Source organism: Magnolia sinica, chromosome 2, assembly GCF_029962835.1.
Source record: "Magnolia sinica isolate HGM2019 chromosome 2, MsV1, whole genome shotgun sequence".
Taxonomy (NCBI): Eukaryota; Viridiplantae; Streptophyta; class Magnoliopsida; order Magnoliales; family Magnoliaceae; genus Magnolia; species Magnolia sinica.
In genome coordinates, this window is record NC_080574.1 from 35,539,627 (window position 1) to 35,557,486 (window position 17,860).

Here is a 17,860-nt window from a genome sequence, read left to right on the forward strand (position 1 = left end):
GTACCCAAGCGCGAGCGCGCATGCAAGTTCCATTTTCCTTTGGACCAAGTGTGTAAGTATAATAATACTCCACATCTTTCATATAAAACACAAAATTTTCTGTTCCATTTACCATGTGGGACTATTCTTAAAAACTCCCAAAAAACTTTTCCAAAACTTTTTAATATATATTTTATTATTTTTTATTTTAAAATATATTTGATAAAATTAATATTTTGCAACAAAAAGAAGCAGTGTGCACAGTATGCCAGTCAGCTTCTGAGCCCCGCGTATCAACTGTCTTACACAAGAAATATCAGGTAAATACAGTAGGAATTATACTCGTACGACAGTTTACCACCTTTTATTAAACAATAGTAACTCAACATGTAAGGGCTACCAAGGCCCTCCAAATACTGGGGCAGATCGTGGATGCAACACGCTACCAATCGAACCAACCCATCCGCTCGAGGTGGGTAAAAACATCACACCAATCGAACCAGTCCATCCACTCGATGGAACATAGGTAGAAAATCATACTGCGGCAGACGGTCACTATCATCTTCTCAGGTTGGATTTATTATTATTTTTTAAAAATTTTTAATTTTATTTTTTTACCTGCAGTCTATCCAAAATCGGGTCAGTGACATGGACGGTCTGGATTTCCGTACAACTACCCATGTGTCCCATTAAAATGGCGGTGAACATGGTGAATATGTATGACATGAATCGACGGTATCTCCTTCTCTCCCTCCCTCCATTTCTTTTACCTCCAAAGGCCTCTTCTTCTGTCATCCTTTTCTTTCTTTCTTTCCATGGAGCTTCATCTTTCGACCCGCTTTCTCACATTCTCGTCCCCCACTTCATGCGGCTCTTCTCCCAACTTCGCATTTCTCTGCGATTTCTCCCGCACCAGATTCCCGCGCGGAAAATCCCGCCGCATCGCGACCCCTCTCCGAACCTCTTCTACGTCGAACGGCCACACTGATCGCGAATCTCGATCGGCTTGCGAGGATCTCTGGCGGGATTCCGATTCGGTCGAGGTGATCGGGATTGGCAGCAGGAAGGATGCTGTCCTCGATTTTTGCCTCGAATCTTCTTTCGAGTCGACCTCCATGAGGTTTTGGTATGGGGATTATCTTTCTTGCCTCCTTTCCCCCCCCCCTTTTTTTCCCCTCAATTTGAGTCGCAAATTGGTAGGAAATAGGTTTTGGAACGAATGTGCGGAAAATCTCAAACATAGTCGCGGATTTACACTTCCTTGGGACGTAATGTAGTCACTTGAAGCAACTGTAATTAAGAGAAATGTATCAGATAGAGCGAATTAAGGCTGCGTTTGGATGTATAATCGATTTTATTTGGAGAGAAAAACTTGATTTGATTCGTGTTTTTGTTTGTTTTAAGTTGGACTTGAAACAATTAAAACAAATCCAACTTAAAACAAAAGGAAATTTCAATAACACTGAGCAGATGTGAAGAAAATGTTGCGACGATACACTTTCACTTTGTTTAGAGTTTGTTTGGGTAAAGGATCCCATGAAATTGGGATTAAGCTTAATCATGATTTTGGTGGGTCCCATGTCCTCCAAGTGGGTGTTGATTTGAGAAGAAATCTGTAGGCGTATGAGAGAAAGGGTAGAGAGAGGGAGAGAGGCTAGGGCAACTTGTTTTGTGTATATTAGTCTATTGACTAACTCACCCCCACACACATATTAACTTGAAAGTTGAAAGAGACATACATTGCTCCATAGGAGTACAAAACATACACAGTTACATGTATCTCCACACTCCCTCTCAAGCTGGAGCATGGATATCAATCATGCCTAGCTTGGAATGCAAACAAAGAAGATGATGATGATCAGCATGGGCCATTGCTCTCCCTCAAACACAACTTAGCAAGATACAAGATCTTCGATTGTTTGTTGTCTATGGAATGTAGCTTGATCTTTCCTCGTTCATTGAATCTTCTTTTCAAATAGGAGGCCATAACCAAACTCGACAACCATTGAGTCACCAACTCATCATCCACATGCAAAATCTTCTCACAAAAACGTGGGACATTGCACAATAAATGAGGAAATACACTCACAACACTTGAGAGAATACACACACAATAGCATGTGAAGATACATGTGCAGTACATGCAACACTATGTGAGTGAATTACACTCACAACTAACAACAAGGGCCTAATAAAAGAAGATATGATGGACAAAATTGAAAGCTCCACTACGTGTAAAAATCCCCTATGTCAAGTTGAGTCAAGTATTATGTCGAACAGTTTGTGTGCACAGTGTAGTATCTTTAAGCACGGAATAAGAACATCAACTACACAGTCACCATCAATATGATTGTACATTGCATTTCATAGCCCTATAACATCAAAACATGGCGGAATAAAGAAATTCTAGCAAAAAAAAAAAAAAGAGCCAACGACACCCATTTCTCGCAAAAATAAAAACGTCATAACACCCAAATCTCGACGAAACCTCACGATTCTTATTTTCGGTGATTGCACATGATCAACCGCACTTGCTCCATGTGGAAAATCTGTCAAAAAAACCTTTAGAAAAATGAAATTGGATTGCGTACTAAGTTACTCAGTATGCTTTTATCGTACTGAGTAAACTCTGTTGGGCCCACCATGAATGTATGTGGTTTATCCACGCCTTCCATCTGTTTTTCCAGCTCATTTTAGGGCTTGAGCCCAAAATGGAAGCATATCCAAAGCTCAAGTGGACCACACCACAGGAAACAGTGAGAATAATGATTTCCACCGTTGAAACCTTGCTAGGGCCCACGGTGATGTTTATTTGTTATCCAACCTGTTCATAAGATCACATATACATGGATGAAGGGAAAGGGGAAAGCACAAATATCAGCTTGATCCAAAACTTTTGTGTCCCCTAAGAAATTTTCAACGCTAGACATTCAATTCACACTATTTCATGTGGTGTGATCCACTTGAGCTTTGGATATGCTTCATTTTTGGGTTTAAGACTTAAAATTATCTGGTAAAATGGTTGGACGAAGTGGATAAAATACATAAATCACGGTGGAATCCACAAAGTTTACTCAGTATGCAATTCACTTTCTAGAAAAACAGCACGACAAGAAAATCAAAATCTAAACTTTTTCTGATTTTTTCTCTTTTCGCTAAAACACCACAAAAAACTTATCTAAAAATTTCAGAAAATCACTATTATCCTTTTAAAATCATTATCTTTCAGATCTCATATTTTTCTGCAAAAAAAAAAAAAAAACTATCTAGCTGTACCCTGCGGACATCATCTGTACGTATGGACAACGTCAGGAGTGGACCCCACTATTGTAGGCTGCGATTAGATCCACAAACCTCTTTGATACCAAGTGGGAGTTGATTTGAGAAGAAATTTGTAAAAGTAGGAGAGAGAGAGAGAGAGAGAGAGAGAGAGAGAGAGAGAGAGAGAGAGAGAGAGGCTAGGGCAATTTGTGTTGTGTATGTTAGTCTATTGACTAACACATACGCACATTAAGTTGAAACATACATCAGAATATCCGTATCGTATTGGCCGATACGGCCGTATCGTATCCGCATCGGCCAGATATGATACACAATATGAGTTCATATCGGCCCATTATGAAAATAATGGTGCTGTATCGGGCCGTATCGGCACCAATATTTGATAGCCGCATCGGCTGAAACCGATATGACTAAAAAAGACTTTTTTTCCCCCTGTTTTCTCCTCCTTTTTAATTTCTTTACAGAGAGGGATTGTTTTAAAAAGGCATTTCTGACCAAATCTAGATCAAAATTGAAGATCGAAACTTTTTTTTTTTTTGCATCAAATCGAAGAATCAAAGCTCCCAAGTCTGGTTTTACAAAAACAAAAAAAAAAGGTAAAAAATTATTTTTGTTGTTGTTTCGATCTGGAATCCCATTGAAACAACAATATAGATGATTTCGATCAGATCTTGGTGGATTTGATTTGGATTTGGGGTGTTTTCCTTTTTTCTTAATTTTTTGAAATTTACGCAGTTATTTTTTGAAAAGTTTAGAAAAATGTTTTTAAATTAATTTTTTATACTATTTTTGTTATGATGCTTGGGGAGTATTAGAAGATTATTGATTTACTGATTTGTTGAAGATTTGTTTTTTTTTTTCTTTAAATAATTTTATGTACGTATTTTTTGAATTTTTTTTTTTTAAAATTTAAATTAGTTTTTTTAATTAATTAATTAATTTAATTTTATAAATTCTTGTTATGACGCTTGAGGAGTATGAGAGGACTATAGATCATTGATTTATTGAAGATTTGGGCCTTTTTCTTTTTCTTTTTTCTATTTACGAAGGTATTTTCTGAAGATTTTAGAAAAGAATTTAAATTATTATTATTATTATTATTATTATTATTATTATTTTTAAATTCTTGAAGAGTATTAGAATATGGATTTATTGATTTGTTGAAGATTTGGGGTTTTTTTTATATATATATATTTTTTATTTTCAATTTACGCATGTATTTTCTAAAAATTTCATAAAAAAGTTTTAAAATTGTGATGCTCGAGTGGTATCAAAAGGCTATAGATCTAATGATTTCACGCATGCTTTGGTTAAAAAAACATTTCTACATTTTTTCTATTTTCAAGTTAATTTTTTGGCATATTTTATTTTTTTAAAAATAATTTTAGAAAAATTATAGTAGCTAACCCCTTTTTGACACCTCATCGCTTTATGAAACGTATACAAGAGAAAGAAAGAGAAGGAAAGCTATTGAAAGCAAGACGAGAAAAAAAAATAAAAAATTATAGTAGTTAGTAGCAGATAGATAATCATATTAGCAATATATAATATCAATTTTTGACATATATAAAAAATTTATTAAAAAAAAAATCAACATCACACCTAGTAGGTCAACCCATTTGGACAACATTCTTACCTAAGAATGATCCGATAAACCGTTGAATACATGGTCAAAACATTTAAAAAAAGATAGATTCTTGAATATCTCATTTTTCCTATTTTTCTAATATATTTCCGTATTTTTTCACTTAAAAAAAAAATTCTGATTAATACAGGTTGATATGGCCCTGGCAAGTAATAATGAGACAAATTTCATTAGCAGAATCAGGGCTAGACTATTATGATAATTCACCACGTTTTTCTTCAACGATACACATTGCAGGGTTGAACAGAAATCCAGAACTGTCCAAATCGATGAGAGGATTGTGGATAGAGCATAAACCAAGACTTAGAATATGATGGTAACCATTTGAGTTTGCCCTTGGAATTTCAACCATTCACTATTGCACTTCTAATCATCCATTTAATAGCTATCAATTAGACATTTAGGATTGCTTGACTGGTGGGATATTAGAGATATGCTGATACAACTAGATCAAGGATGAAACTAATTGCAATAATATTCCATTAACTGGATTGAAGTTTGAGCCACAAAAAGAAAAGAATGGAAGACTGTGAATGAGCTCAACAGTCTTCTAGTCTTAAACTAGAGATCATTTCTCCCTCTTCAAAAACTACCATAGAGAAACAAGAGAATTTTCATAAAGAAAATATCATTCAACTATCTTATTCCATAAGCCTAAGCCTTATTTGTAATGAGTCCTTACAATCTTTAGTATAATCTATGGAATCTAAAAATATAATTCCTAGCTAGCCAAGATATGAAAAATAGGAAATTATCAAATAAGAAAGTACTTTAATTAAGAAAGCACTTAAATAAGAAAAATACTTAAATAAGAAAAATCTAAGATTATGTCTTGCCCAACATAAAGATATGAAAGAATAAAGGAAATTCCTAATATAGAGATTCGAAAGAAAAGGAAAGTAAAAGTAGGGTAAAAAAGGAAAGTGGGCATTTTCTTGTGGACATGTGCGGAGCATACACGTGTGATGTGGAGTAGTTGCATCAGTTCCCCCAAGCTTGGAAAAACTCGGTTTCGTCGAGTTGATGGAAATGTGCTCCTCATAGAGCTCTGGGTTGATGCGCTGGAAATCATCCTACTGAAATCCACGTGATGTCAGATCTTAGTCGACCCTTTCATTTGACAAAAAAACCTTTTGATACCCTCCTTGGCGTGTGGAAACTTTTATTTATTTATTATCATCCAACACATCTTCAATGATTTCTTTGAGCTAGTTTGCTACTTCGGGTATCTGGATAACCTTTTCTTCCGTGCTCTCGTTTTCATGATGTCCAAGATAAATTGTAAGGTCTTCCACATTAAAAATAGGGTTGATCTTCATTTTGGGTGGAAGCTGATTAGGTATGCATTATCACCGAACTTTTCAAAATACGATAAGAACATGCCTTTTTGGAGTGTATCTGATGCAAATAAATGGCCACACAAGCTGATCGATCAAGATTTGAAGAAAAGGCCCGCATCTCACGTATGCACAAAATTCCCACTTTTCCTTTTTAGCTCATCTCTACTTTCTTTTTTCTTCAAAATCTGTACATTAGGAAATTTCTTTTTTGTTTCATATCTTTATATTAAGCAAGAAGTAATTTTAGAATTTTCTTATTTAAGTACTTTCTTATTTAGGTGTTTTCTTAACTACAGTATTTTCTTATTTAAGTAGTTTCCTATTTTCTCAGATCTTGGTTAGCTAGGAATTCTATTTTTAGATTCCATAGGTTTTATTGCAGATTGTAAAGACCGATTATAAATATGGCCTATGGCATATGGAATAACACAAGTTGATTGATATTTTCTTTGAATAATTCTCATATTCATCCACAACAGTGGGGGGGGGGGGGGGGGGGTTTACCATTGAGCTTGCTCATAGTCTTGCATTTGCGGTCTTTAACATTCAGCTAGAGTATCGTTGGGTCCTTTCCTACAACCTCTTTTCTTCTTTTCTTTGATCTATTTCCTTCCCCATTCGGGGTTTGCATCAGGGTCTTTATATAAGGGCCTACTGGAAATCTCTTAGGATTAAGCCGCACCATAACCTTTTCTCCTTCTTGAAATTGTGCAAAATGCCATCGAACATCTGCATGTCCCTTGTAATTTTTATTACTATGGGCAATCTTTCGCTTGACTTCCTCATGTATCTCCTTAAGATGTGTAAAAGCTTTAGCGTCCTGGCTCGATTGAGTCGCAATAGGAGCTAGGACTAAATCGATAGGTTGTTGAGGTCGTATACCTGTCACAATTTTGAAAGAAGAGTCCTTTAGTGTGGTTCATGGAATTGTTATAAGCAAACTCAACTTGTGGTAATGCGATATCCCATGAGCTGATATGATCACCAACTAGACATTAAAGTAAATTCCCAAGATTGCAGTTGATGACCTGAGTCCGCCATCTGTTTGCCAATGATAAGTACTTGAGAACTTCAATTTAGTTCCCATCTTAGACCATAAGGTGCGCCAAAAGTAGTTCATAAACTTAACATCACGATCAAATACAATTGTTTTGGGAACACTATGTAGATGTACCACCTCTTTAAAGAAAAAATTGGCGATGTGCATGTCGCCTAGTATCTTCTTACAAGGAATGAAATAGGCCATCTTCGAGAATTTGTCAACCATAACATAAATAGAGTCATAGCCATGTTGAGTCTAGGCAATTTTGAGATGAAATCCATGTTGATGTCTTTCAATGGAGCATCTTGCATTGGTGGTGGGGTACAAAGATTAGTATTATGCTTGCTACTTTTACCTAGTTGGCACACTTGACTCAATTATTCTACATTTTCTTCAAACCTGGCCAATAGAAATGGTCATCGACCAACGTTGTTTTATTGATACCAAAATGACCACCAAGGCCACCCGAATGAAGCACTTGTATAAGAAGCTATTGCAAGGAACTTTTCAAAAGACACAACCTCATATCATAGAATAAGTACCCATCGGGCAGGTTAAATTGTAGGCTCTCGATGCCTGAGCTGGCAGTGAATAATGAAAATATCTTTACAAAATCATCATTTGATGCATAGCCCCTTTTAAGTTCTTCGAACCTAATAACAAAAACTGATAAGATATACAATATATGTGATTTTCAGTTGAGGGTGCTTGCTACCTTATTTTCAATGTCGGCAAGGTATTCCCTAACGGTGACGGTGGCCATAACGGATGCCACCATTGCCTTTATGATACGGGTCGTAACGGCCCCCGTAACGGCCGTTATGGTCTCTTTTGTTCTTGAAAAAAACCCTGAAAAGCCCGTATCTACCCCATAATGTTGAAAAATAATAATCTAAAAAACCTATATCTGGCCCGTAATAGACTATTATGGGGTTATTACTGGCCATGGCCTTTGCAGGAGGCGTAATGGGCTGTTAACGATGATCACAACTTATTTTTTCCATAATAGCTGTTATGACTGTTACAACCCTGTAACGTGTAATGGTTGCCACTGTTACCTTTACGGCCTTGTAATGGCCTTTATGGCACACCATGGATGCCGGCTTGATGTTTTAGGTTGAATGTGAATTGTTGAATATAAACACTCTACTTAGTGTGCCTTGCACTCAACTTCTTGATTAATCGGCTTGTGTGGCCATTTGGTTGCATCAATTCCACCCGCCTTCAAAATGAACTCGTACTCAAGTTTAAATTGGTGGTCTTATTCCCTTGTGAAGATCCTCATTTGTAGCATGTCTTCTTCAATTTCGCTGACAATCAATGGTGGAGACTTACATGCTTGTGCATAATACGATATTGAAACACTCGCCATCTTTTCTTTTCCTTCTTGTTGGTCCTCCATGTTCTAGGCATCAACTGTGGCTCCTTCGTTACTGTCGGCTTCTGATCTGTGAGCCTTGATTAACATTGAGATGGCACCATGGTGATCATGTAATTATCCATTTCTTTGATCATCGAATCATCAATATATGTTAAATCACTAGTCTCTTCAATTGGGTAATTTGTCAGTTGATCTTTTAGCTTGACCTGAACTTCCTTCGATTTAGCCATTGATCCATCCCCATCCATGAATCCATTAAGCAATCCAAAGGAGGATTCCTCTTGGGTCGCTACACTATCTAAAACTATGCCCTTCTTAGGAGGTCTAGATAAAATAGATTGAAACCCATAGCACTTTTCCGGTTCAATTAAGGGCTCAAAGCAAGCTCTCACCACCTCCTTGAGTTCGTTGAATTCTTTTACAATATCTTCCTTGAATGCGCTAATCTCCTTCTTAACTTCCTGTAAGTTCTTTTTCCACTTCTCTTGAACATTCTCGGTCATCATTGATATTTCCATGCAATGGGATGCTTTTTGAGTAGCCGACATGTGGTTGTCGTTGTTCATAACATCTGGAGGGCCATTAAAAAGAAATCTTCAATATGATGATGGGTGAGATTCGGGGCAATAGGGGTGATGATTGTGAGTCAAAATGAGTCGGATAAGAATAATGCAATGGATGTGGACAGGTAAGAGAATCTAGATGGGGATAATTATATGAGGCGTATGAACATATTCGTATCTATAGCATTTCCGAACAAGAACATGGGTTGAACTATATAGGCTTGGGTTGTAAATCGAAGGTTACGAGGGTTATGGGGTTTGGGATGGTTTTTGGTAAGGAAAAGAGAAAGGGCAAGGGAATTTGTGGGTTGGAATAGGATTAGGATTTGGTAGGGTTGGAAAAGAATATTGGTGTAGGACGGCCTAATCTAACCCTAAATGAATGTGGTATTTAAAAGGGGTAGATTTTTGCAAAAATGAATGCGGTATTTAAAAGTAGCAGATTTATGCAAGCATTAATAATGAAAATTCAGCATTATACATCATAAAACAAGAAGGAACTAAGAAAAATTCAGTAATGATCATGGCCATCCATCACAAACACGTTGTATTGAACCTTAAAATCTGAATTTAGTCGGATACAACGAAAGATAGGACTTTCGTCTTGTAATAGGTCTGTTTGACAATTCAAGTGGATTTTCAAATATAGGAAATAAGAAATTTCTGGATTGGGAAATCTTGAAAATTCAGAGAAATTAATGGTTCTTTGATTATAATTCAAATATAAGGCATTGGGTGAAGAAGGTCAAAATCTTCTAAGAGATAATGATTTGGATTGGAAAAAAAAGGGATCGACTTCTACATCTAGAGAATTTAGAAGAAAAGGAAGAAAATAGGTTTAAAGAAGAGAATATCTTGAGAAAAGAAAGAAAGAGAGAGAATGAGAAGATGAGAAATCACTTCCCTAGGCCTCTTGCCCTCTTTGAATCACTGGAAGTTGAAGACGGAATCATCCAGCTTTGAAAAAGCAAATTTTTTTTTTTTTTTTCATAAACATAACATAACACATTTTTTTAAGGTATCGGGCAAAACACCCTTATAAATTCGGAATTACATTAAATGACTAAAATACCCTTACTAAAAAAAGGTTAAAAAAAGAAATCCGCACAAAAAATTGTGCATGCATTATCTTAAAACTCAAATAAATAAAACGTTCATAAAATAAATTCAAATCTAAGATGCCTGATGGGCCCTGGTGATAGCGCAATGAAGGTGGGCTGTGATGATCTAATGGTCCGATCACACCATCCTAGCAATCCAACGGTCCAAATATCTCCTTCAAGTAATTTACACATGTCATGAACACATGTGTAAGGTCTTCAACTTCTAGAAACCTGACCCCTATCCATCATCTAACCACATTAACTTAGGTAATACATACCTCTTGCATTGATATACTTTGAATGGTCTGATGTCTGTATCAAATATGAGCAATTTTTTATTTTATTTTGTTTTATTTTTATATATAGGGAATGGAAAAAGATATTGCGAAGGTTGGGTGTATGATAGGGTATGGGTTGTTTTTTAATGGAATTTAGAAAAGAGGGACGGTGATGGTTTGAGTGAGATAGAGATTATATATGGTTTGTGGCATAGGGGCTGAAATTGATAGGTTGATTTAGGGAATTGAGGGTAGGTTTGGGATGAATGTGGGGACAAAAATTAGGGAAAGAAGGAAGATGAGAGAAAAGTGAAAGAGCAAAAGAAAAATTCCCAAGAGCAGAACTTGCTATGATACCAATTTGATGCCAACTGGATCAAGGATGAAAAAAATTACGGTAATATTCAATGCACCAGATTGAAGTTTGACCCACAAAGAGAAAAACATGTGAGACTGTCAATAACTACCATAGAGAAATAAAAGAATTTTCATGAAGAGAATATCATTCAACTATCTTATTCCATAGGCCTAAGCCTTATTTATAAATGAGTCCTTGCAATCTTCAATAAAATTTATGGAATCTAAAAATAAAATTCTTAGCTAGCCAAGATCTGAAAAATAGGAAATTACTTAACTAAGAAAGCATTTTAATTAAGAAAACACTTAAATGAGAAAAAAAAATCTAAGATTACTTTTTTGCCTAATATAAAGATATGATAGAAAAAGAAATTTCTTAATGTAGAGATTTGAAATAAAAGGAAAGTAGAGTTAGGCTAAAAAAAGGAAAGTGGGCCTTTTCTTGTGCACACCGTGCACGTGTGGGATGTGGGGCGATTGTTTCATATGCACCATCCACAATGTGCGTACACGAGTGCCATGAGTGAAAAGGATGAGTCACCACTGTTTTCAAAATGGTGGTGAACTATTCTTGTATTTGATTTCTTTTAGTCTTATCCTCAGAGAAGCTAATTCCGTGGCTGATTGTTTAGCGAAGGAAACAGTGACCCAGATTCTTTGCTTTTTAGGCAATTTCTTTGGTGACATGGATGATATTCTTGAATGTACATGCTATGCAGAATAAATCTTGAATATACACTCAATTTGGTATATGCCATTTGCAACATACCTTCAAAAAAATTTTCTCCTGCCAATGGCATTCAATTGTATTGTAGGACTGTACATATGAGAGATTCCCAAAAGGTGCAGTTACTGCAGAGATCCCTTGGGAAAGGTATTTGTTTTCCTCACTAGTAGCTTCAGTTATTCTGGAACACATTTTTACAAACAGTATTTATATGAATATGTGGAATCGGGTCCTTCTTGATGTTATCTTATCATGAACGATGCTATATGATAATGAAGGATGCTATATTGGTACGGCTAGTTTAATGAGGCTGAATCAGATCAACTAACAGTTTGCTGTTTGAATGTAACAACTGTCTTCTGTGATGCATCAAACTGAAAAGAAATTGGACTTAGAGATAATGGATATGTACCAATTAGCAGCTCGAGATTCCGTTCAATGCATGATTTTAAATGTGGTTTCGTTGTGCCATTTGCTTGGGACTAAGTGTGTATGACTTGCCCCCTGGAGACTCGTTTTGTTTCCCACCAAAACCAAGAACACTCGGCAAAGTTGAATTGGTTTCATGTGACATTTAGACCCACGCCTCAGCATGCCACATGAATGATGACAAAATCTCAAATAATGAACTGTTTGAGGATTCCAACTATTGCTTTTTTTTTTTTTTAATAAAATAAATAAAGTTAACAACCTACTATTGCTATTGACCATAAAAGGATATAATTGAGAGAACTTTCAAGAGAACTTCATTCTATAGCCAAGAACATCTATAAATATGTATGTTTTCTCTTGACTTTATGTAGGCTACAAATCCCTCGTAAAATAATCTAGAAAGAGTCATCAATCATGAAGAATCTAACAATAATTAACAGTATGTCCATATTTACCACAATAAGTGCACAGATGATCCATACCACGACCATGACCTTAGCCACCATCCTTCCTCTTCTCGTACCTCTACCTTGGTCAATACCAACATTATCAAAATTCCTTAATTCTGTCACTAGGGTAGATTTCTCAACTACAGTTGATCCCATATTTATATGATGCTTTTCATCTCATAAAAGCAAAAACATATACATTGTTAAGTGAAAACCAAGAATTTGAGCTTGAATAGGCTCAAACTCATAATTCCAACAATTTAAATGTCCTTTTCTTCTTAACCTTTTATATCCTCTTCATCTGTAGAACAAATAAATTGAAGAAAATCTAGGAAAAGACAATTCTTGCCACAAACCATGCATCTTAGTATAATAATCCGACACCGATCTCCAACCCCCCCCCCCCCCCCCCAATCTCAAATGACTAATTTCCTGATAAATATTGTAAATTTAGGCCATATTTAGATTTGCATACAATTCATAACTAGTTAACCAAATCTTATGCCAGTGGACAACAAGAAATGTCCTTCGCTAATCTTTGTTTTAATAGAATTAAGGAATTATGATGTAACTAATTTTTTTAACGATATCATTAAAAAATTTGTTCGATTTCAACTCTTTATAAGAAGGATCAGTCATAGGAGGTTTCGATGTGCTGCCATCTATACATCCCAATTTTTGTTTTCCTTCAACAAACTGATGGGGACACTAGAGGACCTACTCGGGTGTACTAGAGACGAAGATGACCACTCACATCAGCACAACTTTCTTTGTGGTTGAGAGACGAGTTCTAGATGAGGCTCGCTGGGCCATTTTGAAGACTCCACATGCATCGGACGTGCATAAGAAAGACCCCACTGTGAGATGATGCATGTGGGCTGCTTAGGAGATCATTTTAGTCATAAGATTTCTATTTTGTATCGATCCGACCGTTGGATCTTGTCAATCAGGCCATCGAGCCACCAGATCTTTTAGATCCGGACCCCTGGGACTCTAATATTGCTTTCTTTATGTTTTTGTTATTTTTATGAGTTATTTGATGGTTGAGATTAATAATAAATGTTTTAGTTTTCTTATTTTGGACGATGGGCCTACTTCACTTAAGTAAGTAGCATAATTGTAATTATGCTGAATTTTTAATTTCGATTTTTTAATAATAAAAACACAGGGGGGTGGAGATCCAACTCTATTAGATTTTGTAATTTAAAAAAAAAAAAGGAGAGAAAAGCTCTTGCTTTCTTCTTCCATTTTCAAGTAATTTGAAGATACTTCATGTGATTTGGAAGGGAGATTGGTGAGAAGCTAATCTTCATCAACAGAGGTGCGAGGTCTCTATCTATCTCCACACCATTTTCTCTTTTCTTCCCCATTCAGGTATTTTCTTCAGGTTCTTAATTCTTTCATCCCAGATCTTCGTCTTCTCCCAAACCTTACTTTCCCATACACATCCACAATCCAAACCTTAACCAACCTAAACCCATCCTCTCATGCCGCACGTGTGACCGTACAACCACACGTGTGAATCCCACCTAACCCTTTTTGGCTTTCCATCACCCTTGTATCAAAACTCCTTTCTTCCATTCCCAAAATCCTAACCCTAAAACTTAAAATCCCTAACTTTCCTAGATTTTCCCCAATTTCTAAAACAACCCTAATTCCAAAATTCTCAATTCCCATAAACTCTAATTCTTCAAGTTTCAGATTTTCTCCATCCTAACCCTAATCATAAAACTTTCAAATCTGTCCCTTGAGTGTGGAACGTGCCTATGCTAAATTTGAAGTTCTATCCTTCCATCGGTCCTAGTTTTAATTGATTTATGTGATTTCTTAGCATGCGGGCATGTGATTTAGGCCAAATCAGATTTTATTTCCTATTGTTTACTCTTAATTACTTGGTAGGTTAGCATCTTTTGTTAATTGAATTACTTTATGGACTCTTTTATAATCTTCACGTTGCATGCTAGCATTAAATCATGTGTCTTGCATCACAAACATCTCAGCCACTTTTGACTATTGAAGATAATTACTGGACTTAAGTTTATGAGTTGTACTCTGCAACCTAGGATTCTCATAATGAGCAATTGACCTCTTAAGCTTGGAGGTGATGGGAGCAATTGTCTCAGATGTTGATGATGAAACCATATTTAATCCCAAACAATTAAAAGAGTATTAAATATCAAGACTTTGCACCAATACAAAAAAAAAAAAAAAAAAAAGCTACTATATCCAACTATAGCTTGCGGTAGTCTAAAAAAAGACCTCAAAAATAAAAAGAGGCACTGATCTTCGTAGCTCCAAATCAAACCACCAAAGAGGAGAATGGGATCTTATGGCCAAATTCACTACATATTAATAAATCTTGGTAATCTTCAAAAAGGAAAATAAATCTCAAATACCTGGTTATTGGTTGCAAAAGAATCTATGTAAATTGGAACAAAAAGAACTCAAAAAACTGTTCAAATGAAAATATCTAGCAAACCCTAGCTGCTACAAACCAGTTTTTGATAAAATTGAAGAATAATGTCCCTAAAACTTCATCCAAACTGAATGTCCAACAACTTTTCAAAGAAACTCAGAAACTTCCACTAGATCCCTCTGTAATCACTTTCAATCGCTGATAGGTTGCAACGACTCTCAAATCGAGAGAAATCTGTGAAGAAGAAAGAAAATAAGAAGGAAAAAGAGGAAAGAGAAAGGGAGGATGAGGAGAAAACCCTGGGAGCTTTTTTATTATGAGACCATACTGGAGAAAAAGCCTTTGGGAGAGAAAAAAAAAAAAAAAAACTCTCAACTCAAGCTGGACATCTAACCCCTTTCTTATTTATATTAACTGATGTCCCTAATTACATAAACTACCCTTGGAACCGAGGGCGAAAGAGGAAAAACAAATTAACAAAAAATAATAATAAGAGGAGAATAAGAGACGGCCCATTGTCTAGAGAGAAAAGGTTCACAATCCAGACATAACTACAGAGCATTGTCTTACTTAACTATGGCTAGCTTGCTTGCTAAATTGCTGATAACTTATTATGCTTTATGCCCAATGTTCCAAGTATCAATGATATGATCGATGATATTGCTGATATTATCATCATTGGGAGGTTAGGGATACCAAAACTGCTAGAAGTATACAAATTTCCAAAGATTGCTGATATTTTGATAATATCGGTGATATCAATATCATTGATACTTTGAGAAGAGTCCCTTATAAAAGTTCCCTAGTATTGGCAATACCATCACTAATATCCTCGATAGTAGCGATAATATCCCTGATACTAGGGAAACATCTGTAAATGGGTGAAAATTGGGAATTTTCCAAAACCCCAAAAGATATCATTTTTTTGGGTTTATTGAATAAAAGTTTCGATTTGGGGAGAAATCTCGACTCGAAATGGAGACAGATAGGAATTCAAAGGTGACGAAAAATCCATAGAAACTTCGTCTTCTTCTTCCTCTTCCTCCTCTTCTTCTTTTTTCATATGTTAATATGGATTGCAATAGAAATCCATTTCTATGCATGGTCCTCATGCATTGACATGGATTTGTGGCGGAAAAAAAAAAACATTAAGTGAACAATGGAGAAAATTGGGAAAATCCTATGTTTCTATTTTTATATTGAAAAATGTGTTCTTTTCTGTTAATTCCTGCAGCAATTTTATATATTAATGAGTGTTGACCAATCTATTGATTGGCTACAAATTTTATGCATTTATTTATATTGATTTTTTTTTTTTTTTACAACACATGGTTAGGCCCCTATAAAATGGAAACTTATTATATATAGTTGTTTTCTACAATATGTTGATTCCTACATGTATAAACATGTTTTTTAACATCTCCGGAAGTTTCACTAAAAATTCCACCTTTTCCCTAACATTTCCCCAATATTTTCCTCAAATGGCAATATTTTTCCTAGTATCGGCAATATTGATACATGTTTCTGTATCTCCGGTCATCGATACATGTAATGATACTAAATACCAATACTCTGAACACTGCCCATGCCATTCTCTTTTCTGGGAGTTGGGCTATTCTATAATAATAATTATTTTTTTAATCCAGGAGTTTGCAGCATTAAGTTGAAAAGTTTATACAAGCATTTATGGTCGTTCATTTTTTTTTTTCCAGACACAGTGCTAAGAAATGTGGAAGGTCTACTATCAGCGCAATCCTATCCTCGGGCTACTATCCTTGTTTGTACATTCCTTACCTTATATACCTATGTATCTATTTTCCATTTCTGTTCCTTTATTGCTCAAAATACATAGTAACAAACACAACGCTAAATGCTTGCTTCACATGACAATTTCAAGCATATATATCTGCAAGAGCAGCTGCCTTTTTGTTATTATGGAGGGAAAAAAAAAAAAAAAGAAGCTTTTTTAGGTGACTAGAGCTAGATTTCATTTCTGTATCCAATTGTTTGATTTGATCTCTTCAAGATGCATTCCCATTTACATTTCTAGTGCCTCCCTTTTCATTCTTTTTTTTAAAGTAAAAATGCTCTCTGCATGTATGGGGTAATGGGCTTCCTAACTGCTGGAAAAGAATTGAGGGAAATTGATTGCGTGAGGCTGATAGTAGAAAGGGGAGAGTAAGCCAATTCAACATATTGTTTTCATCTTCATTTCTTCATGTAAGGTGAATTTTTTATGTGACACCTGAAGGGACTGTATGTATGTACACGTAAATGGTAACCTTGTGAATTTGAGCTTTAATTAAGTCTCCTGAATGGTAAGACATTCGTAATTCCTGAAGGGATTCACTAAGGTGTGGCAGGAACGTTCATCTTTCACCGTATTCAATCTCTCTTGGAAATCTGATCAAAATGCCATCCATATCCTTCCTCTTAATTCTTGAGCGGTCAGTAATGCAGGGGCATTTTCACATGGGGCTCGAGTGGGGTGGCTTGTGGGATGCGGGGACACACTCGGGGTGGGCAGCCCGCTGAACCCATGTGATTTGGGGCCCGTGTGAGGCAGAACATGTGATTTGGGGCCCACGAGGGGGCAGAACCCATGGATTTGGGGCCCACGAGGAAGGTTTGGCCAAGGACCTAACCCATGGATGTGGGGGCTGGGCTATGAGATAAAGGGATTAATTTGCCATGCTCTATTAGTTCGAGCTTTTAGAGCAAGTGGTTAATTGTCCTGCATCAGTCATATTTTCATATTTCAACTAATTCTGCAACATCTCCATGTTCTCTCATCCCAACGGCATGCTTTTCATCGGTTTGATAGTTGCACGAAGCGTGAAACAAAGTGGCAACGGATTTGGTGTAG

General features: G+C 36.0%; 1 protein-coding gene across 6 annotated transcripts in view; it reads left to right on the forward strand.

Moving 5' to 3' along the window:
• Nucleotides 1–482: 482 nt before the first annotated feature.
• The window catches only part of LOC131236944 (protein ACCUMULATION AND REPLICATION OF CHLOROPLASTS 3, chloroplastic), a 57,222-nt gene continuing 39,844 nt past the window's right edge, over nucleotides 483–17,860 (forward strand). Inside the window, exons 1-3 of one of the 6 annotated variants that reach the window (XM_058234490.1) lie at nucleotides 483–549; nucleotides 11,786–11,844; nucleotides 16,707–16,771. In XM_058234490.1, coding sequence (XP_058090473.1) covers nucleotides 11,796–11,844; nucleotides 16,707–16,771 — 114 coding nt within the window. In that variant the 5' untranslated portion in view covers nucleotides 483–549; nucleotides 11,786–11,795. Of the gene's footprint in view, nucleotides 550–695; nucleotides 1,106–11,785; nucleotides 11,845–16,706; nucleotides 16,776–17,860 lie in introns of those variants that run through there. The other 5 variants (XM_058234493.1, XM_058234489.1, XM_058234488.1 and 2 more) reach the window with 5 other exon arrangements.